This window comes from Amphibalanus amphitrite, unplaced genomic scaffold (genome assembly GCF_019059575.1).
Source record: "Amphibalanus amphitrite isolate SeventyFive unplaced genomic scaffold, NRLGWU_Aamphi_draft 000264F_arrow, whole genome shotgun sequence".
In the NCBI taxonomy this organism is placed as follows: domain Eukaryota; kingdom Metazoa; phylum Arthropoda; class Thecostraca; order Balanomorpha; family Balanidae; genus Amphibalanus; species Amphibalanus amphitrite.
Window position 1 is genome coordinate 253757 of NW_024881759.1, and position 27430 is coordinate 281186.

Consider the following 27430-nt stretch of genomic DNA (forward strand, 5'->3'; position numbering starts at 1 on the left):
ACCAAAACTACTTCGTAAATGTTCAAATGGTTGCTAAATTCGAATTCAGCTCCAAAAACTAGCCTAGAAACATGTAAAACTCGAAAAAGTGAACCGAGGTCACCAAAGGTCAAAGACCTGACCTGACCTTCAGGTGACCTTGACACCCACCCTAATGCATGGGATCAAATCACATGTCTGAACGTTTGAAACCACGAAAAGCTGGCAAACGCGCGGCTAATGCGAGCCGACATACGCGGAATCGCGATTCCGGCCAAACATGGTCCCGCAAAAGAGGTCACAGGTCAAAGGTCATTTGGGTCAGGGTCATGAAATTTTCAGCGTAGGTGTAAAATTGAGCAATGCGAGGGTACTGAAAGTTTCGTCGCGATCGGCCGCTTTTTACGCGAGTTATTCGCGAAAAACCATGGGGGGTCCATCCCCCCTACACATGCGAGGGTTAAAGGTAATGAAGACATTGCTTTATAAATGATAACAATAACAAGTCAAATGTATTGTTATCATTTATATTATCATTATTATTTATATATTATAACAATATTACATTATTGTTATTGTTATCATTTATCCTAACTGTCGTGGATAAGTTACATTGCCTTATGATGACGTTCTGAGAACTTATACGGAGTTGCTGCTGAAATGTCAATAACATTTGGGCAAATAAATGTTCTTCTTACTAACTTGCTTCAAGCATGTTCGCTGTATATGTAGCTTTGACAAATAAAGCCGCAAATGAACACTAAAAGCATACTTTGTATTTCTGCATAAATAAGTTGTACAGTGAACACACTTCTCATGATCAGAGTCAAAAGCTCCGAGCAATGGCTGCTAATATTCGGCGAGAGCACGTGTCAGAGTGTCCAGCAGCCAGGGCGCCACCGCTGCCACCAGCAGCGGCACCAGCAGCGGCAGCAGCAGCACGCCCAGCAGCGCCACCAGCAGGCCGAACGCCGTGTCCAGCGTGCGCGAGTAGTGCGCCAGGTCGTTCCGCACGTTAGAGTAGTCGTACACGGCCAGCTGGTCGGCGCTGGTGCCGTCGGCGAACGCCGGAGCGCCGTAGACGGGCACGGCGGCCGGCGGCGGTGGAGGTGGTGGGGACAGACCCAGAAACCGGCCGGTCCGACCACCGAGACTGGCGGGCTGTCTGCGGGACGCCGCAGCGCTCCGTTCAGCTGGGTTAGCGCAGGTCACTGCCGGCACCAACAGTAGCAGCGCAGACAGGAGCAGGGGGGACTGCTGGGGCCGCATTCTGAAACAAACCGCCACACGTCGACCGCGTCACGCTACAAGTAACAGGATGAATCGTGACATCAGCTCAAGATTGAACCTAATTGGAACTGCATGAATGGCTAGATACCATAGGCGACGGAACGGGGAGGGCACCGGGGCACCGTGCCCCCTTTGTTTGGTATTTTAACATTAGCCCTATGGGCGTTGCATGGAAGGAATGGGACCAAAAGTCGGCAGTGCCCCCCCCCCCCCCCCTTAATTGAACGTGTTCCGCCGCTACTGCTAGATACTGTGAGCACGATGTGATAAACTACGCGCGTTATTGCAGAGTCAGAACCGTGTAGTGGTATTATCTACATGTCCATTGTTTATGCCATGAGACGAGATAGGCCATAGCGGGCTATACCAATAGGTATAAACCCAAATTTCAGGCTTCAGCTACCCAAAATAAACGGATTTGTGTCATATCATTTTTACCTATATCATAAAATAAAGCGTTGCAGCTTGCCGTGCGGCCGCTTCCATTCTTGTTATTAAATTCACGTTCACACGTATCATATCACAACAGTCTCAAGTCACGCCCTCGGTACAACTCCTGACCCCTCTCCGGTCCCTGATTCAGCAGCTCACCCTTCCAGAACTTCCCAGCATTCCCTGTTGAACCAAACCAGCAACTCACCCCTCGCGAGCTCCAGCCACTGCACCAAACCAGCAGCTCAGCCCTCGAGAGCTCCAAACACTCCCTGGTGCACCAAACTGCAGCAGCTCACCTGAACGGTCTTCTCAGCTCTCCTCCTCGACTGAAGCATCACGCCGTTCGTCCGTGTTGTTATTCCTGCGCGACCCCCGCACGCCGGTCTGTATTTGGGTCATCTAGAGGGACCGGATGGGGGGGGGGGACGGGGACGGTTTAGGGGGCTGGTGGAAGATTGACAGGACCAGGATGTCAATAAGGACGGGAACTGGGCGAGATTTTTATCTTCTTAGGCACGGTGTCTTCTCTGCCCATATATGCACCGCCGGGCCCAGTCGGGGCCGGGCCCCTCGCACTTATGGGGAAGGAGGGGACGAACCCCCCACGGTTTGTCGCGAATAACTCGCGCATAAAGCGGCCGATCGTGACAAAACTCTTAGATCCTTCGATTTCTATAACATTAACTTCACACCTACCCTGAAAATTTCATGACCCTGAGCCTGACTATAATGACCTGTGCGGCCTATTTCTTCTCGAAACCATGTTCGGCCGGAATCGCGATTCGTCGTCGGCTCGTATTATCCGCGTGTTTGCAGTCTTTTTGTGGTTTTAAGCATTCAAACATGTGAAATGATGTTGGTCCCATCACAATTGCATAATGGTGGGTGTCAAGGTCACGTGGAGGTCAGGTTAGGCCATTAACCTTTGATGACCTTGGTTCATTTTTTAGTCTTACATGTTTCTAGGCTAGTTTTGAAGCTGATTTCGAATTTATCAGCCATTTGAACATTTAAGAAGTAGTTTTAACCCGCGACCGCCTGGGGGTCGGATCCGACCCCCCCTCCGTTTTTCTTGAATAACTCAAGAACCGCTTACGCTATCAACTTGAAACGTGGCATACCTTCTCCCCCATCGATTTGACGTCTTCTGTGTAATTTTTAAGAAAAAAATTCCAATTTTTTTTTAGATATATCGATTTTAGTGATGTAACTACATGGCGTTTTTAGTCAAAAAGTGGTAAATGTTTAAAAAATCGCCAAAAATCAGGTTTTAAAGCAAATTGCAAATTAAGGACATGAATAGACGCAGCTGAACGAGTTCTTTAAAATAGCTATCTCGGATTTTCAATAAAATGCGTTTTTCACCCCTAAAAATTCAAAAAACTACATTTTTTGGAAAACAGCTAATAAAATCCAAAATTTTGAGAATTTCCAAAAAACCGGAATATATGTTATAGAGCTCTATTAGAACATTAGATGTCCCAAATTTCAACTTTCTATCTTGATTTTTGACCCCCAAATTGTAAAAAATAGCTCCAACATGCATAGGGCATGGTGACGTCATAAGCATTTTTGTGAATTAGAGGCACTTCTGAACATCGCATGTGAAAACAAATGGCACCACTAGATTCCTGGGACAAAGCTCGTCTAGAAAAGTGCATTTTTATGTCAAAAATAAAAAGTTGAAAAATTGACCTTTTTTTCTCAGCCCTCGTTTAGTTATGTATGGTAGGTATAAACGATTTTTATGCTTTCAATGCACACTTATCACCAGCACAGTGACTTGGGGTCACTTATAACCACTACCATCGGATTCGGCGTGAAAAATAAGCCATAAAACATGTGTCGCACGCCCATGTAGCAGAAAGTGAAAACCGTTTACCTTTCGTGACCTGACCAGTGACCTGACCTTGACCCGTACTTAGTATGACCCCTATACGCACATGGTACCTTCACTAGGCCTTTGAGGTCATTTTTGGTGAGTTTCGAGCAGCAGCTATCAATTCCGCTGTCCGTAAGCCTAATCATGCAAAACCCCAGAATTTGACCTTTGACCTGACCTTGACCCGAAAGTTGACCTCAATCTTAAAATCTTAAGAGTGCTTTGGGAAGGTCTCGTAGAGACCTTTCGAACGTCGCCTCGCGGGGCTCGATGAGACCATTGGTTCTCGAGATAACGGGGGGGGGGGTTGGATCCGACCCCCCCCCCCCAGGCTGTCGTGGCTACGGAAATAGCCCAGGCGGTGCCGGGTTAATGCCTTCGTAGCATATTATGAAGCTCTCAGCGGTGTTTGACACCTACTATGAATACCCGGCAGGACGCCTATTGGTTGACCGGACCTGATCTGACCCGACCTGGCCTAAATGCATGAAGACATCATGCATGATCAAAATTAACATTAAATTCGTGATCAGCGCCCCGAAAACCCAATGAAGCCTCACTACGAACTACGAAGTTCTGACAGGTCCGGATTTCCCCGACTTTTATGTCATGGACCTGACCTGGAAGGTCAACCAACCGGCCTTAAAATTGGGTATCATCGGCTTTCTGTCATCACGGGCAGCACGCTCGTTTTTTCCGCGAAGCTTTAGTTCGACCACAGGCCGAACGGCAAAGGTGTGGGGGGGGGGGGGGAGGGTCCAACGGACCCCCTCGGCCCTCCCCCTATACGTTCGCGGCTGGCAAAACATCAACACGGACGAGGGCAAGGGGAGGAGACAACCGCGAGAAGTTGGTCAGGTGTTCGCGGACTAGAACTGTAGGCAACCGGAACATTTATTCGCAAGATGATTGGAAATATATTTGTTTGAAAGGGGTCCTTTTCCAGACTCCCTATCACTCCCGATTGCAGGTATGTGTTGGTAGTCTATCACGTTTATGCCGTGACCCAAGCTGTCCATCACATTGTAGCAGATTATATAAATTAACTTTTAAGTATTTTTAAAGAACTTTTGTTGTGGAACAATGGCTTGTTGTTTTTATTTTTGGCATTACACTAGCTTTGAAAGGCACTGTTTTATATTGTTGAACACGTACTTTATTTTTGTGGTCGTGTTTTAATTGGTTTGCTGCAGTAAATTTGCGGCAGTTATTGTGAGACCGAGACAAAAGTGGTGAGCGAGGACAATGTAATTTCTGTATATTGCTATGCGCCCTAACCCAAACCCAACAAGTACAAGTAAGTAATTTCTGTATATTCTTTACTTTTTCGTAAGCTTTTCACATAAAACAATGGATACATAATTTATGAGTCGCACTGTAACGCATTTTCTGCATTAGGCACACATTTATTCACTGCCTGCCGCCTGGTCCTGATATCAATATTGATATGACAATTCAAATTGCAATGGGCAAGGACACCTAATGTGGATCGAGCCTCATCGAGGAGAAGGTAGGTAATATTTGGAAATACTGGATTGGGTTGTTATTTGTGCATTGCAAAATAATGGTAAGTAATTTTAATTTTCATTGTCTGTGTGAATCAGGTGTGTCTCATTTGCAACTTTTACTCTTCTGATGTTTTATTGAAAAAGGAAATAGGTATTGTTTAAGCCTGTCTTATTGTTTCAACTGCTTAAATGGTACATGAAGTCTCAATAGCTTTTATCCTGGCCAGCTGAAAATTGAACCGTGTCCTACTTTTCAGAAATACTACACAAAGAAACTAAGAAAGCTGAAAGAAGTTAACTCTGCCAAGCTAGATTTATTGTGTAATCATGATGTTCAATTTCGGTAAGTCCTATACACCAACACTAGAATGGATTCAAAAGTTAGCCAGGGCCCTGTTTCACCGGTTATAGCAGCACGCTGCTATCAAATTTCGCGAGCTGACGTAATGTGATGACGCCGCACTAATGATGTTTCATGTAATCCATGAGCTTTTTCATAGCTACTCACCTGGTTCACTCACCTGGTGGGGTTCCCAATCTCACGTCTGCAGACAGGAAGGAGTAGGCAAGGATACAGTAGGAACCCGCAGACACAAGGCGCACCAGTAGTTGCTGCTACCGGAGTGGAGCGCCTGCACATATGTTTGCGCGAAAACAGGCATGGTTCAAGATGCAAACAAGAGTAGTTATGTTGTACATAATTGATGCAGGAGAAAGACAAAGATGAAGACAATGCTACTTTAAATGTGTCCATGGTACAGTACATTTCGCAAGACGGAGAACAAAACAAGGCGGTTAGTGAAAGTCATACAGAGCATCGCCTAGGGCTTCCGCCAGCAAACCCTTAAAGGTTTTGTAGTTAGGTTCCATTACGACGTGCTCCGGGAGGGAGTTCCATAGTCTCACACCGCGCACCGAGAATGACCTACGCCTGACATCAGTCTGCGAACGGGAATGGAAAATCTTAAAGCAATGTCCGCGCATGCCTAACTGAGGAGGTAGAGTGAACAAGTCAGCGGGGGACACCGCACATTTGTCATGGAACACCTTCCAGTACTGAATCATATCAATCAGCCCTTAGCAGTCTGCCTTGACTCTTGAGTTGAGTACAAGTTCAGCGATGAGAGCCGGGACTGATAATCCAGACTCGACAGGCCAGCGATATGCTTGGTCCTGCGACGCTGGACCGACTCCAGAGCGCGCAGGTCCCCCAGGTACCCAGTGTGCCACACACACGAGCAGTACTCGATAACTGGTCTTATGTGAGTACGGAAAAGTGTCAGCATAAAGTCCGGAGATCGGCACACCGTGCTCCTCAGGAGGTTTTGAGAAAGACCTGCGGCCTTGTGGACAGTAGCGGATATGTGGTCGTGGAATTTGAGGCTCGAGTCCACCAGTACTCCGAGATCCGGATGGGAGGGGACAACTCGAATCGGGGAATTATCGATGTCATACACTGGAGGTGGAAGAGATTGAGATTGAGCCTTGCTCTGAAAACGTATGACCACACATTTGTCACGGTTCAGACGAAGGTCCCATGACGAAGAAATACGGTGCAGGGCAGTGATGTCCTGTTGACATAGCGAGGAGGCATGGTCATATGCGTCTGCTGAGCTGTGGGCAACTTTCATGTAAAGCTTCAGATCGTCAGCGAAAATCTTGTGACTAGATGCGAGACTGCTACCAATATGGTTAATGAAAACTAAAAACAAAATCGGACCAAGGACCGAGCCCTGTGGGACCCCACTGGACACGGGACGAGTTTTGCTCAGTACACCTTTCACTGACACAGACAGAGATCGACCAATCAGAAAATCTTCAATCCATTAGATGAGGGGCTCTGCAATGCCGATCATGCGAAGCTTGCGAAGAAGGATAGAGTGAGAGACAACATCAAATGCTTTGGCAAAGTCAACCATCACGAGGTCAGTAACACAGCCATCATCAAGCCACTTAGACACCTCGTCATATACAAGGATCAGCTGATCCTGAGTGGATCTCCCGGCTCTGAAACCAAATTGGTTATTTGTCAGCATAGAGTTCTCTCCCAGGCAGACATGTGCTTGGATCCGGAAAAATGGATCTGAGATCCAATCCCATGGATCCCGATCCGAGATCCATTCAGATCATAGATCCAACCCCTCAATTTTGTCGAGAGATCTACTGGGATCATAGATCTGACCCTTCAATTTTGTCGCTAGATACACTCGGATCATAGATCTGGCTCCCCAATTTTGTCGTGAGATCCATGGGGATCATAGCTCATAGGTGCTCAAAATGTTAACAACTTTCTTTCATAAGAAGTTATGAATACCCAAGTATGGTTAGAAACAAAAATTCTTATACAAAGGCCATATTAGTAAAGGCATCCAGTTACATTATACAGAATACAAAATAAAGGAGGCTCATGACGGCACAACTTGAGAGAATTGAGTGACATGAACATTGTTCACATACCAACAGAAAAGTTTGCATTAACAGTTAACATAGAGGTAAGTCAAAGTGATGACTAATGAACAATACATTACTAGGTACCTACCGGCTACCACATCACAATTCATGTTAGAATCTACATAATGATATTGATAAGACAATCTCAATCTTGCATTTGACAACCATGAGGCTTTCCAGTTTCCAGCTAACACAATTGATTGATAAACAATAAAAGATGATAGTGATACTGACACATGTGGCTTGGTTAGGTAAAGGTATTTCAATCTATTGAAAAGGAATATTTGATAAAATAAACTGAGATATAAACAAAAGTATAAAAATACTCAACAGCCTGCGGAAGCGATGGGAAGCGAAATATCAATTGTAATGGCCTTGGATATTTACCGTAAAATGATTATTCAGTATTTAAATAGAACTCGTGACGTCATTTCAAATAACAAATGAGCTAAGCGTTCTACCTTCGAGTATAATGAAAATAAATTAAAAATCAAACTGGAAATTCAAAAGTCTGGAGTTTTTTCAAAAGAATGTTCATTTTTTTCTGCCTCACGTAATTTCACGATACGATTGTTTGTGAATATCATCTTTGTAGCGTTGAATTTAATGACGTAAACGTAATCTGAAACGGTATTACATGGCCCTGACCCGGGTGTGCGACTTGCATCTTTATTTTATTCACTTTTCACAAGAATTACAATATCTTACGTCATTAGTTTGAAAGGCCTATTACGGGGAATCTTTTGGAATCATTGCGGTTTTAGTCAAATTGAGATTTTTCATTGGTCAAACGATAATGACGTAATAAAACAATATTACCAAAACGTGAGCTGTGAATTTCGTTTGTCTTTTTGAGAGGCTCTTTCATAACGAAAGCACAGCATGGCACCACACGCACCACACGTGTCATGATCACGGACGTATAAGTAAACTGGACTGACAATCCCAATGGACCTCCTATGGAAGATAGTGAAGCCGACAAGGCGCCATTTTACGTTGCCAAAAAACCGTGCTGTGAAAGGTCATCGAGCCAATACAATTGAAATTGCGTCTAAACGGATGATCGGATCAAGATGCTGGTGGTACCGTTCGACGCGTAATGCCTTGAGGAAGGTGATGATGCACGTCACAGGTCACCCGGTGTCACATGGCGCGTGCCACGTGCCGACAAACTTACAAAGGGCAAAAATCTTTAAGCGACGCTCCAAATCAAACGAAGGGCGGCACAGGTGCCAAACTCACAGGTCACATGTCCCAGTGTTCGACCACTAACATATGGTATGCTCGGCATCAGGGGGTGCGGAATGCACGCGCTAGGGGCGAAAAACATGTTTTGAGGAGGCATCCTCCGATTCCGGAGAACCTTTACCTAGGCACACCAAATTTGGCACACTGACACTACTGGACACGCGCTTTAAGGTGCTGTACAAATAGGTGTGCTGGGGAACACGGTGCACGTGCTGTGCACGTGCAAACCTTTTGATGTTGCACTCTGTTTCACATATGCGGGTAGGGCGGGTAGTGCTGGCAAGCTCAAAGTGCCAAATTTACACAGGCCACCCAGAATGCATTCCACCATAGTTATGAGCATATCCATCTCCTGGTGGACCTCAAAGTGCGCTCTGCACGTGCAAAAAAATTGTCCGCGCCGGGCGGTGGGGATGCTTGGACAATGGACACCCCGTGTGGATTTATGTAAATATCTCGAAAACGGCGTTGTGGAGCGCCGCCGTTTTTGGCACATCTTTTCATACATCCTTTTCACAAATGCTTCATAACTTTCAGACTTAGGTCGCTCAAGGTTAGGTCACCAGGTTATGTCCAAGTGGCCTTACCTTAGGAAAAATTATAATGCACGTCATAGCTACACAGACTAAACAATCGGTTTAAAATAGAGATGTCAATCGGATACCAACTTTTTGGTATACCGATACCAAACCGATACCAACTTGGTATTTGGTATTTCAATCGTAATGTGTTTGGTATTTTGTTGGTATCATAAGCCCTCACTAATGTATAAGAGGCTAATAAATCGGTAAAAAGTTGGTATTTCCCTCAGTTTCCCAAGTTGGTTTGGTTTCGGTATTTTCCCGTGGTTTTGGTTGGTATTTGGTTTGGTATCGGTATTCCGATTTTCCGTAATTGACATCACTAGTTTAAAAGGTGCAGCGATTGATAAGATCAACAGTATATACGTAGAGTACCTACCTCTACCTCGAAATTTCAATATCACTGACCTAGGGCTCTTTTGATTTTGCGACCTCAGACCACCAGCACGGCGAATCATTTATTTTGTCAAATTCGGGATCCTAAACTTTTTGCTACCCAGCAAGGCAAATTTACGCCTCAATCGCCGGCCAGCGCAGCATAGGCATCTTTGTTATCCACGTTGTTTGCGCCTGCAGTGATACTGTACCGCAATAACCATTATCTTCATCTTTCGCCCATAGATGGCAGTAGCCAAGCGCCTGCATCTATGCTGTGCCGCAGTGCTCTTACAATACGAGCTGAGCATTGAGCAAGCGCGGTGTAATACGATTACCTATGTGGTGGCCTGGACCGGTGACCGCGGCCAAGAAATGGTTCGAACTTGACTGAGCAGTGCACTGAGTAGCGGTAAATCAGTATTTGATATCTCACGAGACCGTGTTGGGTCAGAATCGTGATTCGGCGTAAGTCAGCCCACATTATCCGCGCGTTTCCAGTCTTTTTGTGGTTGTACGTTCGAACATGTGGAATGTTGTTGGTCCCATGCAATATGGTAGGTGTCAAGGTCACGTGAAGGGTAGGTGAAGGTCACTGACCTTTGATGACCTTGGTTCACCCTAGGAACTAACCCTAGGACATAAAGATAGGTCACAGGTGCAATTTCCCGATTAAGTTCGTCACGTTTCTCTGCCACCCGTGTCCAGTTATTTGAGTGCATTGTTTAGTATGTTTATATGAGTTTCGTGCACAGAAGCGCAGTTCAATTGTCCCCCATTGACAATTGACTGTAATAGAAAAATCGCGAAATCAACAGAACCCTAGGTCAGCGATATTGAAATTCCGAGGTAGAGGTACTCTACGTATATGCCTACTGTTGCTCTTATCAATCGCTGCACGTTTTAAACCGATTGTTCAGTCTGTGTAGCTATGACGGGCACTATAACTTTTCCTAAGGTAAGGTCACTTCTTGGACGTAACCTGATGACCTAACCTTGAGTGACCTAAGTCTGAAAGTTACGCAGCATGTGTGAAAAAGATGTATGAAAAGGTGTGTCAAAAAACGGCGGCGCTGCACAACGCCGTTTTCCAGATATTTACATAAATCCACATGGGGTGTCCATTGTCCAAGCATCCCCACCGCCCGGCGCGGACAATTTTTTTGCACGTGCAGAGCGCACCTTTGAGGTCCACCAGGAGATGGATATGCTCATAACTATGGTGGAATGCATTCTGGGTGGCCTGTGTAAATTTGGCACTTTGAGCTTGCCAGCACTACCCGCCCTACCCGCATATGTGACACAGAGTGCAACATCAAAAGGTTTGCACGTGCACAGCACGTGCACCGTGTTCCCCAGCACACCTATTTGTACAGCACCTTAAAGCGCGTGTCCAGTAGTGTCAGTGTGCCAAATTTGGTGTGCCTAGGTAAAGGTTCTCCGGAATTGGAGGATGCCTCCTCAAAACATGTTTTTCGCCCCTAGCGCGTGCATTCCGCACCCCCTGATGCCGAGCATACCATATGTTAGTGGTCGAACACTGGGACATGTGACCTGTGAGTTTGGCACCTGTGCCGCCCTTCGTTTGATTTGGAGCGTCGCTTAAAGATTTTTGCCCTTTGTAAGTTTGTCGGCACGTGGCACGCGCCATGTGACACCGGGTGACCTGTGACATGCATCATCACCTTCCTCAAGGCATTACGCGTCGAACGGTACCACCAGCATCTTGATCCGATCATCCGTTTAGACGCAATTTCAATTGTATTGGCTCAATGACCTTTCACAGCACGGTTTTTTGGCAACGTAAAATGGCGCCTTGTCGGCTTCACCTGAATGGAGGTGGTTGCTGGTCCAGTTTATTTATACGTCCGTGGTCATGATGCCAAAAGTAGGTAAGGTAATCTGAAGAAGTTGGTGCCATTTTTGAACTTGTAATTTTATTAGGAAAGTATTAGAGGTTGGTTGCTATTCTTACTAAATCGAAATTGTGTTGCACATACTAATAGCTCATACGAACATTCTGGATTGGAATTTCATACCTGGCAGAAGTGGATTGCTGGATTATTTTTTAACAAAACTGACCTATTTGGCTTCCAGGTTTGATTTCCTGACATCTGTCCATAGGTGGCGGAACAGGGGGGGGGGGGGGGGGAGTGGCACCAGGGTACAGTGCCCCCCCATAGATTTTGGCATTTTAACATTAGCCCTACTGGCGTTGCATGGAAAGAATGGGACCAAAATGAAAATCTGCAGTGCCCCGCTGCCACTGCATCTGTCTGTACTGTTTGTTCATTGAATTAACCCTATTAGTGGCAGGCTCCTGGCTACCCCTATTAGTGGCAGGGGGGGGGGGCTGTTTACGACCCCCCCTTGATATCTCGAGATCTAACGGGCCGATTTTCAAAATTCAAACGGCATTCGATTTCGCTCAACGTGATCTACATTTCTAAAAAATAAAAATTAAAAAATGTCAATGGGGGGGGGTAGAGGGGGGTAAAAACGGGCAAATTGCAGATACATTTTAGACTGTTTATCACGGCCAGGTTTCTGAACCAATCTTAACGCAACTTTTGCCGATCGATAGAGAATGAACCAGGAATTCACATGGATCCTAAAAATATGCATTTTCAAAAATCATAGGCGGATACAGATCATTGAGATTGGGGGTACACAAAAAGTATAGTACCTAAATAAGGTTTTTGTTGGTACTGTTTCTAAAAAGGGTGGTAATGGTCTTGTTATGTTACAATTTTCTTATGAGAGAACGACTACAATTGTATTGGTCATGCATAGGCGGTGTCAGGTCACCTATGTTGGGAGGTAAAACATAACCCCCCTTTTTGGACGCCTGGATCCGCCTATTATAGCAAAAACGTGTCAAAAAAGGATGCACAATAACTGTATATGGTATCACATGATACCTTTCATTCACCGTTCGTAAAACTGGTGCAGCATCGTGATCTTCGCCCAAATGACTCGCTTCACGAATAGGACCCCCAATTCCCAGTGCTCTGGAGCCGCCCCTGGTAAAGTTATGAACTTGAAATTTTCAGGGAATGTGCCCAATTTAGTTTTAGGAAAAGTCAGAAAATTTCAGCATCGTAGCTTCAGCGGTTTCGGAGATATTCCCGAAAAACCTGAGGGGTGGATGAAAACAACCCCCCCTGCCACTAATAGGGTTAAAGTGGCTGTAGCTTGTTGATAAGATTGTCATCAGTGCTGTAATGAAATTGTTACAATTGGTCACAAAAAGTAGCAATGTGCATGTTCTTGGTTTATTTTAAATGTACCGTAAAGTGGGGCTATTTGAGACAGTGGGGCTATTTGAGACAGTACGGCAGTGGCTTAGTAAAATTGCTGTAAAATTAAAACCGTTTGATATTTTTGATTAATTTTTGCTCAAGCTGATGTGGAATTTAACAATGAATTCCATGGATAGGGTTTTTTGAAAATTTTGAAAATTTTTGAAAGAAATTTGGCATTAAATGAGAAATACAGAAAAACCACAATTTAAGGTTTACGAAAAGCACCTCTACCTGGAGCTTAACATGGTTAAAGTTTTAAAAACTTTGCAACCGAATCTATCGTTACTATCGTTTTACTTATGGGCTAAGCACATTTTACATGAATACATTATATATTGTTAGCGATAGTGACAATTGTGTAACCCGGTGTCTCAGAATCCCGATGATACCCACCTCGTCAAACCTCAACGTATACCAAATGCAGCTGATGATTGTGATCCCAAGGCCCTAAAACAGGTGATATGATGCATCCTAAAGACTTACCGCATATGCCTAAGGTGTATCAAACGTTCGACCTAAGGAACACCGATGAATCGGCCATGGGTTCATGGTGCTTTTAGCAGCAAGCAATATTTACACATTGTAACTTAATACGACCATGTGACGATATTAGTCACCTTTATCATGAATATGTGCAGTGTGCATAAAATATGTTTCATCAGTCACTGACGTGGTCGGTAGTCGACCCATGTCTACTCTGGTTGACCATAAGCACCATTGAAGGTTATTTAACATACATACTTACTGTTAGGTGAGCCTTCAGTACACGTACGGTTCTCCAGGGTATTAGTCGTTGGTCGCTCAGCGAGCGGGAGGGCAACCAGTTCCGCCTCTGTATCGCGTGACCCTTTGCTCCGCCCAGTTACGCACGAGCGTACTCCACGCCGCGTAGTAGCGTGGGGAGGGGAGGGCTAGAGTGGTGGCATGTGTAGAGGCTAGAACCGGTTTCCACCGCCACGCCACCGCCCAGCGACATGGAGCGGGGTCAGTGAGCAGGGCACGGGGAAAGGTGATAGGTCAGATACAACGTAGAGCGCTGTGTCTTCCTCCCCTCCGCGTGTAACGATCGCACGACAGCGGCCGGCGGCCAATCCAGGCTTGACATGTCAAGGTCACCCGCAGTCACTGGGCTCAGAGGGTTGGTAGAGAGCGCGTCCGTGGCGAACGACAGTCTCGACCATGTGTTATGGTGCCGATAGACTAGCGCGGGTAACAAGTTTTTGTTCAATGCACAAGACTGTTCGGTTGCGTCATTTGTTTAAATGCCTTGTAATGTGCATTTAACCCAATTTAAACCTCGCCGGCCGAGAGGGGAAGAGGGGTGGGGGGAGGCGGTTGCCTCCTCCACATGTTTATATTTGTGATAGCTGCGAGAGCTGAAATTTGGAAAACCTGGCCTTTAATTCAAGCCGAATCTTGTAACAGCAACTGAATTTCAACCCTCGCCCTTCGTGGTGCTTTGCCAGCATCTAGCGTTTGTATAGAGGGATGGGGTCCTTTAGACCCCTCTTGCCGTTTGGCTCCTGATCGAGTTAGAGTTTTGCGAAAAAAACGAGCGTGTTTCCCTTGACGAGAGGAAGTCGATGATACCCAATTTTTAAGTTTTAGGTCATTAGTTGACAGGTCAATGACCCAAAAGTCGGGAAAAATTTGGACCTGCTAGAACTTTATAAAGTGAAGCTATTATGGACTTAGGGGGTGCTGATCACGAATTTCATGTTAGTTTTAATCACAGGAGATGTTTCCGTGAATTTAGGCCAGGTCGGGTCAGGTCAGGTTAAGTCAACCAGTAAGCGTCCTGTCAGCTCTATCCATTGTAGATGTCATTGTCAACCACCACAAACAACTTCGTAATATGTCACGAAGGAACCAAAACTGCTTGGTAAATGTTCATATGGTAGCTAAATGCAAAATCAACTCCAAGATCTACCCTAAGAAACATGTAAAACTCGAGAAAGTGAACCAAGGTTATCAAAGGTCAATGGCCTGACCTGACCTTCACGTTGCCTTGACACCCACCATAATCCATGGGATCAAAATTATTCCACATGTTTGAAGGTTTAAAGCAACGACAAGACTAGATACCCGCGCTTAATGTGAGCCAACATACGCCGAATCACGATTCTGGCCAAACATGGTGTCGAAAAAGATTAAAGGTCATTTGGGTCAAGGTCATTAAAGTTTTTATAGCAGGTGTAAAGTTGATTGACTCGAGGGTACTGAGAGTTCTGTCGCGATCAGCCGCTTTTTGCGCGAGTTATTCGCGAAAAAAACTGGGGGCTGGGGCATGGGGTCCGTCCGACACCCCACTCTGGGTGTCAAGGTTAAGGTCAGGTCAATGACATTTAACGTCAAAAGTGAGCCTCGGTAGGATCCTAAATTGTCGCGACTTCGCAACGCCCTTCGTTCCAAACACCTCCGGGGAATGAAGCTTATAGGATCTAGCACTATCTTCCAGAGGTCTCACAACTTGTGTGTGGTTATCTCGTATTTTTTTTTCTGAAGAGTCGCCTGGCGTCAGGTCGGTCGCGCGACCTCACAATTATTTATCAATGGAGAAATATGAAAATTGATTTTTTGGCGCCGGGAGAGATCTAAAACTGTCTAAAGTGCATTTATTTGTGATTTTTTACAATCCTTGCAAGCCCCAGTATTCACTTTTGCATTGTTGATCTTAGGCGACTTCATTCAAGATATCTCTAAGATCATAGGAGTTTTCACCAAAAAGTCCCGACCGAATTAAGGTAGCGAGTCGGGTAGCCACCAGTGGACTTACGAGGACCTACCGAATCGAATGATAAGCGGTATGACCTTGGACCAGCTTCGTGGCCTGAGTGGCTCTGCCCTGACCATGTCCTGAGGTGAACACCTTAACCTTTGACCGAGTGGGGGGAGGGGGACGTTTTTGGCTACACCTGCCAGTTTTTTGCGCATGTAAGGAAAACCGCGCCGTGAAACTTGGTATAGCCAAGTCATACATCAATATCGCATCGTATTTGAAATTTTTGACCCGTGGCGCGGGCATCACTTTCCGAAATTAATTGGTAGGGCTTTAAAAGTTAATTTTGGGACACAAAAGCCATTTTTACCATGCATCGCAATACGGTTAATGATAAAATAATGAAATCATTGGTAGGGCTCGGGCCCGACCAAGCCTATACAAAACGACACCCATGAACTTTTCCCAGGTCACATAAGGTCATGTCACTAGGTCAAGTTAAGTAACCATACCTCTAAAAAAACTTTGTGATTCTGTCACATCCCAGAAGTTTGAAACTCTGGCTTTTGCATGAGAAAGTTAGCATGAACAATTTGTTTATCTCGGAGTTTTCATATCTAAGTCATTAGGATGAAATTGAAATGCTCTTCTTTTGGCCGAAAATACCCTTAAATATCGTGATAGAAGTAAACATGACACACTGAACCGGAACTTGCACCTGTGACCCCTTTTATGCCGCTGAGGTCATCTCAGGTCATGAAACGTCTCCAACTGTTTTTACCATAGCCTTAGACAGAAACATGCTAGAGCGCTGAAAACACCATGAATGTGTTCAGCTCAACAATACGAATCGAATGACATGCAAACATGACCTTCTAAGTGACCTTGACCTGAGGTCAATTTTTTCATTTTACTTTTTAAAGTCAATTATAGTTTATTCGACGCGTCTCGACGAGACAAACGCAATACCGGTAAAATCAGCGTCATACAAGCTTGGAACAAAAAAAATATGATGCAAAAACCTTTCCCACAAAAACGTCAAATTTTGATAGTTCTTACACTCTGAAGGCTGAGCCGTTGACCTTAGGTCAAATCTGAGAACAATATTCAGAAAGGCCTTTAAAAGAGCTATCGAATTTACATTTCCGCAGCGCTGTAGCTCTATTGGTTCGCGGCTGATGCGCCGCTTTGTGAAAAGTTGTCAAAATCGGGAACAAAAGTTCGTGAAAATTTTACCTTTGGTGAACTCCAGTGACCTCAGCGATGACCTGATCAAAAAAATAACCTAGATGATTCTGAAAGATCTTGTATCGAGTTATCTATTTCTTTTTATCACGTCTTTATAGCTTGCTTACTTTCCGAGATAATCTGGTGTGGCCAAAAAGCCCCCCCCCCCACCATGACGAAACTGGCTGAGAGGCACACCCGGGCGCGGAGTAAGCTGACCTCAACGAAACAAAACGCATTCCATTCGACGCACTTGAGCATGAAGAACTTGATAGTGCCAATATCTTGGCTCTGTGACCATTTGTGGTGAAGTTATTAAAAAAAAACGATCCCGCGACATAGGGCACTTAGCCTGACCTCAGAATTTATCGGTTGACCTGAGACAATAAACTCGGGTGCCAGTTGCTGCACCTCATAACGATGCGCACGCTCATTCTTATCCGCAAGACGCTAAGGCTGGGGGGATCCGTGCTATCGTAAGATATATCGGACGTGGCTGCGAAACTTCTCTCGGTACGAAACTTCTCTTGGTCGGAAGAAAATCGGAGGGATGAAAAAGAAAGAGCGGCCCATCGGAGCTACGTTGTACGTAAGTTGTTTCGCAGCGTTTAAATGCCAGTTTTACTACGATTTAAATGCCAAGCAGATCAGCTGACCTCGTAGTACCATGTCGATAAGGTCGAATTCCCCATACGTCTATAGTGTAAAAGTGACCCCTATTGCAAATGGGCTGTCAGGGACATCTCCTCCTCTGTAAATTTGGAGGGATCATGTGTCGGCATTCCCACGTCCGTTTCGGAGTCCATCTGTTCCATTTGGAGCCCGTCAGTTGGCGTCAAGAGTTGGCGCAGCGAGCGCCCCGAAGACTGCGTCTGCGCACGAGGCTTCGCGATGGAGGAGTATTTTGACGAAATCGCCCTCGCTGCAGAAGAAATAGAGGGACTTGTTGAGAAAGAGGAGGCCGCAGTGTGCCGACGACTTTAAACTGTACGCCAACGCCAAGACCAAGGCAATCAGGGGGCGCTCAGATGATCGGGAGGTTTCAATTGATCAGGGACCCACCAGGTGACCAGGGAACCCTCTGATAACCAGGGGCCCTTCCAGTAACCAGGGACTCCTTCAATAACCAGGGGCCCCTCAGTAAACGTGGGCCACTCAGGTTACTGCAAGAGACAGGAGTCCCTTATAACCAGGGACCGGCAAGGTCTCTCAGGTCCGTTTTTGACAAAGCTGTTTTTGACGTCATATGCGAGCCCTTTGCCACCAGCAGAGGGCCCTTTCAAGCCTTTTTAGGGCCGTTTAACGTCTCTTGAGTTTCCTTTGAGGCTAAGGGCCTCTTCAGCAGCCGAGGGGTCTTTGAGGCCTTTTTGAGGGCCTCTTAACGTCAGCTGAGGACCGTTGGACGCCATCTGAGGACCGTTTGGGGCCTTCTGATGGCCAGTAGATGCCAACTGAGGGCTCTCTGACACCAGCTGAGGGCACGCTGACACCAACTGGGGGCCTCCTGACACCAGCTAAGGGCGCTTTTATATTTGACACGAGCTCAGGGCCCTTTGACGCCCTTCTGACCTGACCTTCTGAGGTCCGTTTGACGCCAGCAGAGGACCCTTTGGGGTCATATGAGGGCCTCTGAGGTCCGTTTGAAGCCAGCAGAGGACCCTTTGGGGTCATATGAGGGCCCTTTGCTGCCTTCTAAGCGGCCTTTGAGGCTTTTTGAGGGCCGCTTGACGCCACCTGAGGACCGTTGCGGCTGGACTCCAGTTACGGACCGTTTGAGGCCTTCTGATGGCCATTTTGCGCCAACTGAGGGCCCTCTGACACTAGCTGGGGGCCCTCTGACACCAGATAAGGGCCCTTTAAGGCCTTCTGAAGTCCGGTTAACGCTAGTGGAGGGCCTTTTGAGGCCAAATGAGGGCCCTTTGAGACCTTATAAGGGCTCCTTGAGGCTTTTGAGGGCCGCGTGACGGCATCTGAGGACCGTTGTACTCCAGCTGACGACCGTTTGATGCCTTCAGATGGACTTTTGGCGCCAGCTGAGGAGGGCTCACTGACACCAGCTGGGGGCCCTCTGACACAAGCTAAGGACTCTTTAAGGCCTTCGGAGGGTCGTTTGACGCGAGCTCAGGGCCCTCTGACGCAGGTTTAGGGCCCTTTGACGCCCTTTAAGGTCTTCTGAGGTAGGTTTAACGTTGGCTGAGAGCCCTTTGAACCCATCTGAGGGCCCTTTGAGGCCATCTTGTGACCCTTCATTTGGCCATCTGAGGGCCCTTTGACACCAGATGAGGGCCATTTGACGCTAACCGAGGGCCCTTCGAGACCATCTGAGGACCCGGTGACCCCATCTGTGGGCCCTTTGAGGTCTATTGAGGGCCATTGAAATTTCACCACAATACCCCTGGCTGCGCTACTGGGCATTTATGGACTCGTATGGGCCTGCTGGGGAACGAGATGGGCCCTCCCGGTCTTTTCAATCATTATTTCAGTTCATTTTACATGGTCTTCGGCGGTCTAAAGATTAGGGGCCCCAACTCGAATGGGGGGGGGGGGCGTGTGCCCTCTCCTGTGTGCGGCCTTGCCGACACTACACCGCTTCCCCTCCCTCCGCCATAAACGCACCGCTGCACTGTTAGGCGCCGACAAATACGGACCGGCGCCGCAACCGGCTCCCCCGCGGCCTGCCTCGCGTTGACATAGCCATTCCCGAACACCAGTGTAACTCCCACGCGGCCTAGGTATCGCCGTGCCCACCTGTCCGCGGCGCGGCCTCTGATGGCGTATCGGATCATTGATGGTGCGATACATGTTTTGGTCAGATTTTCGCAATTAACGCGAAAAATTGCCCAAAACACTTTTTAAATTTCATAATTGAAAAAAAAATAATTACAAAAATGACGTAAAAGTGACCGTTTTCAACGTGTAAATTTAAAACGCTCTAGCGCAGCCATTTTTGAAGAAATCGACTTCAAATTTTGCACACGTGTTCATCAACCATATTTGTTTAACAAATATTTCGGTTTTGTGAAAATTTTGAAAATTTCTTATATTTTTCTCTTGAGAAAGAGGTAAAGCTTCGCTACGATCGGCCTTCCGATCGACCGAGAAGATTCGTAAAGTTAGTTCGTATCTTCACCATTTGCGATACAACTTGCGTATCTACTTAGCCTACGATGTGATGGATCCCTCCAATATCTGTTCCGATTCAACTTACGTTTGATCGCAACTGCGAGGTGCCTTGCGATCACATGGATCCCCCCAGCCTAATAACTCAAATTGGAGCGATAAGTATATGCAGAAAACCAAAAGCAGGTCGAGGGTTAAGCATTGAAGCTATATATTATGATACGAGCAGGTAAGGTCAAAGCAGCATGCACACGAGCGGGTGTGAATAAAAATGTTAATGAAGCATGCCTTTTTTGTTATATATTATTATTCGATTTTCTATAGTTATTGGTAAGATCAAAGGCACAGGTAGAGCGCCCCTGAAGAAAACGTGACGCACCCGACGGGTACCCGATTTTAGGGTCTAAGGTCAATCAGAGCCGATCTCTAAGTTCAGGTCAAGTGACCTGAATGTTATGGGTGAAAAATGGTTGTAGGCTGCAGCGCCCAGATATTGACAGCATCGTGCTCGTCATGGTGTGTCACGGCACCCATCCACTCCCTAGGCCGAAAGTAAATTCAATTTTTTATGAGTTCTGGCATAATCCCGCACATTATACTGCATGCTGTTTCCAGCATTCCAGCAGCTGAAGATGCAATGCATCTTCAGCTGCGTTCTACGCGCCAACCTGATCACCGTCCCACCATCCACCAGCCCACCATCCCGTTCTGTGCTCCCCTTCCACTTCAAACGAATAAGCCGAGCTACTAGTCAGTCGGCTAGCGCTATCCTCCGTTCCTTCCTGGCTGCACAGCGCTAAAACCCAGAGCCGAGACTTCCCGAGTGCGACCTCTGACCCCACGCGGTCCGAAGGGTCAGCCGATGCCTAAGGGCGCGCCGCGCGCCGGCCACCCGGATAGCCTCTGCCGAGTCTTCCTTTCATTTGCCGGTTACTACGCGCTCGATTCATTCATGATTCTGTGTTTCCGCGTCCCTCTCGGTAGATGGCTCCACTTATGTCATAGGCGATCCCAGGAAGATTGCGGCCAGAATGCCCCAAACGGCTCAAAATGAGGCTTTTGTTCAATATCTCTGAAGGTATTTGGCACACAACGTTGCAATTTCACAGTCTCGTGGTAAATGTGCATACACATAATTCAGGTTGGTACTTATGGATCTGAACATTATATAGGACCAGATATATCCGAAAAAGCAAAACCAACAAGACTTTTACTGGAGAACCGTACTTGATGCAGTGCGGTAACCGGCCATTCGATACAGCATGCAGTGATCTAGCAAAATCGGTATAAAATCAAAACCATTTGACCTTTTTCTGTTATTTCTTGACAGGTAGATGTGCAATGGAGCAATCGATCATGCATATCATTCATTCAACCATTTTGGAAACTGCTTTCCCTTTTTTAATGCATTACGGTGCGTTTAATGCAGTAGCGAGCCTGTCTCAAATAGCCCCACCAACTTTCGGCCTATATGTTTTACGCCGCCAGATATAAACACAACAACTTTATTTGAAAATTTCACTATCGTTTGCTTAGAAATTATCCTAGATAATCATCCTGTGATTTTTAGAGCTTAGGATCACATCATATTATGACAGTCCTAGCATAAAGTAATGCAATTTTTAGCAGACCGAAATGGTATGTCCAACGAAAAACGAAAAATTTGATTACTAGGGTTATATAACTGTAGTTGAAAGAAATACTTTTTGCCATAAGTATCAAAATTTAATTTCCAATCGCATGGCTTTTAAAGAATTATCCCTAGCTTGACCAATTTTCTTCAATTTCCTTGCAACTAAAACTGTCTCAAATAGCCCCACACTATGGGGCTATTTGAAACAGGCTTCCATTAAAAAAATAAATTTATGCATGGTTACTAGCTGAACCAAAATTGACCTATCTGAAAGCGGTTACAGAGAACTACGTTTTTCCAATTTACATGCTCTGGGAAATATCAACCGTTTTGAAGGGAGAGGCCAAAAACAGTAAAATCCGTTTCAAATAGCCCCACTTTACGGTAGTACAAATGTTGTTGATTTAAATTCAAATTTAATGATGATACCTAATGATTACAACTGGTCTTAACCATGTCCACAAGTGACAATTCTCAATTGTATTGCACTGTAAGGTGTACAATTATGTAGGATAAGGGTTTCATTGGCTACATGTTGTCGTGAGATCCATACAGGTCATAGGTCCTCCACAAATTTTTGCCCGCTGGATCCACAGAGATCATAGATCCGACCCCTAAATTTTGTCGAGAGATCCATTCGGATCATAGATCCAACCCCTGAATTTTGTCGAGAGATCCACTCGGATCATAGATCCAACCCCTCTATTTTGTCGAGAGATCCACTGAGATCATAGATCCAGCTCTCGGATCCATGCACATGTCTGCTTCCAGGTAGGTTGTAAGCTGGTGGCAGATCAGGCGCTCTAGACATTTGCAAGACGTTTGGAACAGAATTGCTGTCTTGTTGAATGCGTTTGATACATTTGTTTGATCGCACGGCTGTGAAGATGTTAGCAGCAATATTTGATGACATCACACAGATTGAAGATGTAATGGTTTATTGATGTTTCCGTGGAAACCCAAATTGACACGTGTAATAGCAGCATGCTGCTATCACCGCTGAAACAGGGCCCAGGAAGGAGAGTCAACCAGCCAATATGAGTTGTGGATCAGCTGATTGTGAACCATCTGCTAGACAGGGAGGTCAGTTGGTTGGTTTGGGTTAGGCTCATATCCAGTGGACCAGGTGCTAACCAGAATGGCGGCAATGCCACATGCATTGCCCAGCAGGACAAGGGGGCACTGGCATTTGGTGTGAAATACTGAAGTTATTTAAGACTAGATTTTGCGATATACCTACCTATCATTGTAGTTCAACTTTTGCTACCATTTCAAAATTTATAGGCAAATTGTGCCCGCTATCTACTTTGATGGTAAACACTAAAGTAAACAGTCCATGAAAACTTGATTTATAGGTCTATTTTTTAAGCATAACTGTTTCTAACATAGATTCCTGTTTACTTTACAGTGCATTGAGGTCTATGCTGCCAAATATCAGAGTTTACATATCTTAGATAGGGACTGTCTTCAAAGATAGGTATAAGCCTTTAGCTACATGTGAGATAGGATGAAATAAGTAGGTACGCAATGCTCTTGTTCCTTTTTTACGTGTTTGTAGCTCGTTGATACTTTTGAGCGTACCTACAGACTAAGGTGTGCTTTTTAAATTGTGTGCTAATGAACTTTCCACGTTGATAGTGTTTGTTGCTGTTCACATGTTCGACCCATACATTATGTCCCGTTGACGTGCTATGTGTGATTTTATGTTCGAGGCTCGCGGTTCACTGTGCGGTTGTGCTGGCTGTATTTGTTACATTCCAGCACATAAACGAAACAAAGGATCGCAAGTTACTAGCGATTGTACAAATTGTTACCACTTTCCTTATTTGCAGCTTCGAGAAGTGTTTCTAGGAAGATGTTCTGCCACTACCAGCGGTCGTTGGAAGCCATCTCTGAGCTTCAACCTCTGCAACATTTGATGCAACGGTCGCCACTACCTGCGGCCGCCTCTACAAGTACTGACTGTACTTCACAAGTACTCCCCCCGATGGCTGCCCGACGACATACGCCTTCACCAATCGACAGCTGCGCCGGCGCCAGCAGCAAAGAGCGCTCCGGCCGCTGGCCTCGTCTACCGGTGCTGGCCACCGGCCTTCTGGCCAGCGTCTGGGCAGTTATGGACGACGAGTCCAGACTATTTATGGCAGCTCGTTTTGGTGACGCGCAGGAGATCCGACAGCTAGTGGCGGCGGGCGAGGACGTGAACCAGCGCCACCCACTGGGCTGGACGGCCCTGCACGTGGCTGCCGTCCGCGGTCACCTGGAGGCGGTCCAGGCGCTCCTCGACGTCGGCGCTCAGGTCGACAGTGGCGACGAATTCTGCAGTGTCTTCTCGACGGCCCGCGAGAAGAGAATCAACTCGTTGAACGTATTAGTACGCCGCGAAGACGAGTTCAGCGACCGACTCAACAACCGCGTGTCGTTCCGCGGATGCACGCCATTGCACTACGCCGTGCTGATGGATCGGCACGATGTGGCGGCGGTCCTCCTGCGCGCTGGCGCCTCACCGGTCGCGCGCAACGACAGCGGGCATTCACCGATCGACTACGCCAGAGATGAAGAAATGCGGCAGTTGTTGACCATTGCAGAGCAGAAACTAGTGGCCGAGCAGAAAGCCCGCGAAGCTGAGGAGCGGCGCCGCTTTCCGCTAGAGAAACGCATCAAGGAGAAGATTGTGGGCCAGGACGGTGCCATCGCCACTGTAGCGTCCGCTATTCGCCGCAAAGAAAATGGGTGGTACGACGAAGAACACCCGCTCGTGTTCCTCTTCCTCGGCTCGTCCGGTATCGGCAAAACAGAGCTAGCTAAACAGATAGCCGCATATCTCCACAAAAACAACAACAAGGGTTTTATCAGACTGGACATGTCCGAGTACCAGGAGAAACACGAGGTAGCCAAGCTGATCGGCTCGCCTCCCGGCTACATTGGACATGATGACGGCGGGCAGCTGACCAAGCGACTACGCAGCTGCCCTAACGCCGTGGTCCTATTTGACGAGGTTGACAAGGCGCATGCCGACGTTTTGACGGTCCTGCTACAGCTGTTTGACGAGGGCCGCCTCACTGACGGCAAGGGCCGCACCATCGAATGCAAAGACGCCATCTTCGTGATGACGTCAAACTTGGCCAGTAACGAGATCGCAGACCACGCCATGGAACTGCGCCGTGAGGCCGAGCGGCTCGCACGGGAACGCTACGAGGGCAAAATTGACGACGTGGAGTTCACAGAACGAGTCAACATCTCGCGGTGCTTCAAGGATTCTGTGGTGCAGCCGATCTTAAAGCGTCACTTTTTGCGTGATGAGTTCCTAGGTCGCATCAACGAGGTGGTATATTTTCTTCCGTTTTCGCGGCCCGAGCTGCGTCAGCTAGTCACCCGCGAGCTGCAATTCTGGGCGGACCGTGCCAAGAAGAAGCACGACATCGAGCTGAAATGGGACCGGCGCGTGCTGGACGTGCTGGTGGATGGCTACAACGTCTACTACGGCGCCAGATCGATCAAGCACGAGGTGGAGAGACAGGTGAGCTGCCAGGTATAACTCCTACGCAGAGCACGTTTGTTATAGGCATGAGCACCCAAGCCAGTGTAGACGTCAAACTGTTCGATGCCTCCTTTCGCACTTATCTTTGAATACGCTTACACAAGTCTATAAAAATTAGCTTGCCTTTTATAGAGTCCCTTTATAGTCATTGAGTCCCCCTTGTAGCATTTATCATTCTCGAAAAGGAATGTGCCGGACATACATTTTCTTGTGGTCCCTTATTCTGTCGAAAGGTTTGCTGAATTCATTCCTTCATAGTTTTGTTAAATGGCTGTTTAGCGACCCAACCAGTACGTTCCTCCTGATTTGTTCAGTTGTCGCTGATGAGATTGCAACTCAGTGGAATACCCGCAGTGATAGTTTTCGATACAAGTTCGAATATGTGAAAAGACGATTAAAGACATTGTCTGGTAGGATGCAGCTGTTCATGTACACCTTGCCGGAATTTCGCATGTCCGCCATCCTGGCATGTTCTGTCCAACCCGTTGAGACTGCCCCGTGTTCGGCCGTGTTCAGGTGGTGAACCAGCTGGCCGAGGCCCACGAACAGCAGAAGCTGCCTCCGGGCTGTGCCGTGTTTGTCACCGTCTCTGACCGGGCGGCCGAGCCCGGCGGCGGACGCTCCGTCAAAATCCAGCTGGGCTCCGGCACAGACCTGGAAGACTACGTTTCGCCCCTCAGATGAACAGGGGACTAGGGAAAGGGAACACGCCAAGTTGGTGGTGACTGGCGATACGTGAAAACGCGGAGTCGACCAATGTGATAAACAGCGCTGCTGTCTAAGACTAGCTTTGATGTAGTCTCAGGCTGCCTAGTGCATACAGTCTTCTTGTTGATTTGACACAATGTTGATGGGAAGGGCCGTTCGTGTTTCCATGGGCGCCAATGTCACCGTACAGCAGACACCAACCGGGGCCAACTGCAGGACTATGTTGGTTGCGATTTGGTGGCCAGTGTTCCGACCACGGTGTCAGCGATGTCTGGGTCGGTGTTCGAGTTTTTCACTCATATTGTAGTGGGTACTGGGTATCGTGCAGCATCATGTCTTTCCTTGTTGTTACGGTCATTGATTGCAACATCGTCGTTGCTGTTTAAACGGTGCTGTATTTATTGTGCCAGGACCCAAGTCGTTTTAACGCATAGGGTATCGTTTGGTTCTGCGCATGCTATTACGTTTGCATGTTTTACCCCATTCCCACAGTTGATAATAAATACAGAACGAAGTGTATACCGCTTTATGTTTGCATTTTTAATGCTTTTGAATATCTTTAAAAGGCATGGAGTTATTCTGTTTAGTTGCCCGAGGCACGCTGAGACTCGACACAGAACCAAGGGCTGGGAGGTGTCAGTCACGTGGCATATATTCACCGGTCGCCTGCCTCCATCTACGCAAAGGAAATAAACTTAGCACAACAGTAGCTGTTTGTGTTACTCTCGGCCATCACGGACTGCTGAGTGCACGGATCCATCTCGTTGTCCAGTTCCAGAAGAGGTCGCCTCGTTGCCTGGCTGTTCCCCATTCCGTCCATATGCCAATAGGCGATGGCTGATGATTACTGAAAAGCCTGTTGAGCATCGATCAACCAGCTATTTGTGAGGCGGAAGTGTGATCGCCTTCAAAATCAGCTAAAGAAACAAGAAACATAGTGCAATGCTTTATTCGTGACATTCAAAATAGATAACATATTCATAGGCATTTAATGACAAAATAAATAGTTGTACGAGAGAATCAATAAATTAACCCTCGCCCGTATAGAGGGGGGGTCGAACGAACCCCCCCCCCCATGGTTTTTCGCGAATAACTCGCGTAAATAGCGGCCGATCGCAACGAAACTTTCAGTACCCTCGCGCGTTCATCAATTTCACACCTACCCTGAAAATTTCATGACCCTGACCCAAATGACCTTTGACCTGTGACCTACTTTTCGAGACCATGTTTGGCTGGAATCGCGATTCGGCGTATGTCGGCTCGCATTAGCCGCGCGTTTGCAGTCTTTTCGTGGTTACAAGCGTTCAAACATGTGATATGATGTTGCCCCCATGCATTAGGGTGGGTGTCAAGGTCACCTGAAGGTCAGGTCAGGTCATTGACCTTTAATGACCTCGGTTCACTTTTTCGAGTTTTACATGTTTCTAG

General features: G+C 46.7%; 2 protein-coding genes across 4 annotated transcripts; one reads left to right on the forward strand and one right to left on the reverse strand.

Annotated features, from left to right (window-relative positions):
* Positions 1–740: 740 nt before the first annotated feature.
* Positions 741–2064, reverse strand: LOC122386855. 2 transcript variants are annotated; one of them, XM_043376530.1, is made up of 2 exons: positions 1910–2064; positions 741–1249 (listed from the first exon to the last, which is right to left on the reverse strand). In XM_043376530.1, exon 2 carries the CDS (start codon positions 1246–1248, stop codon positions 829–831), a length of 420 nt encoding a protein of 139 aa, XP_043232465.1. In that variant the 5' UTR covers position 1249; positions 1910–2064; the 3' UTR covers positions 741–828. The 2 variants fall into 2 exon arrangements, with proteins under 2 accessions (XP_043232465.1, XP_043232466.1); XM_043376531.1 differs by having other exon boundaries at positions 2001–2056.
* Positions 2065–4621: 2557 nt separating this feature from the next.
* On the forward strand, positions 4622–26521 carry LOC122386853 (caseinolytic peptidase B protein homolog). Of its 2 annotated transcripts, none has more exons than XM_043376527.1 (4): positions 4622–4883; positions 5352–5437; positions 23586–25273; positions 25811–26521. In XM_043376527.1, the coding sequence occupies exons 2-4, from the start codon at positions 5422–5424 to the stop codon at positions 25976–25978; spliced, it is 1872 nt and encodes a 623-aa protein (XP_043232462.1). In that variant the 5' UTR covers positions 4622–4883; positions 5352–5421; the 3' UTR covers positions 25979–26521. The 2 variants fall into 2 exon arrangements, with proteins under 2 accessions (XP_043232462.1, XP_043232463.1); XM_043376528.1 differs by having other exon boundaries at positions 4847–5096.
* Positions 26522–27430: the final 909 nt, after the last annotated feature.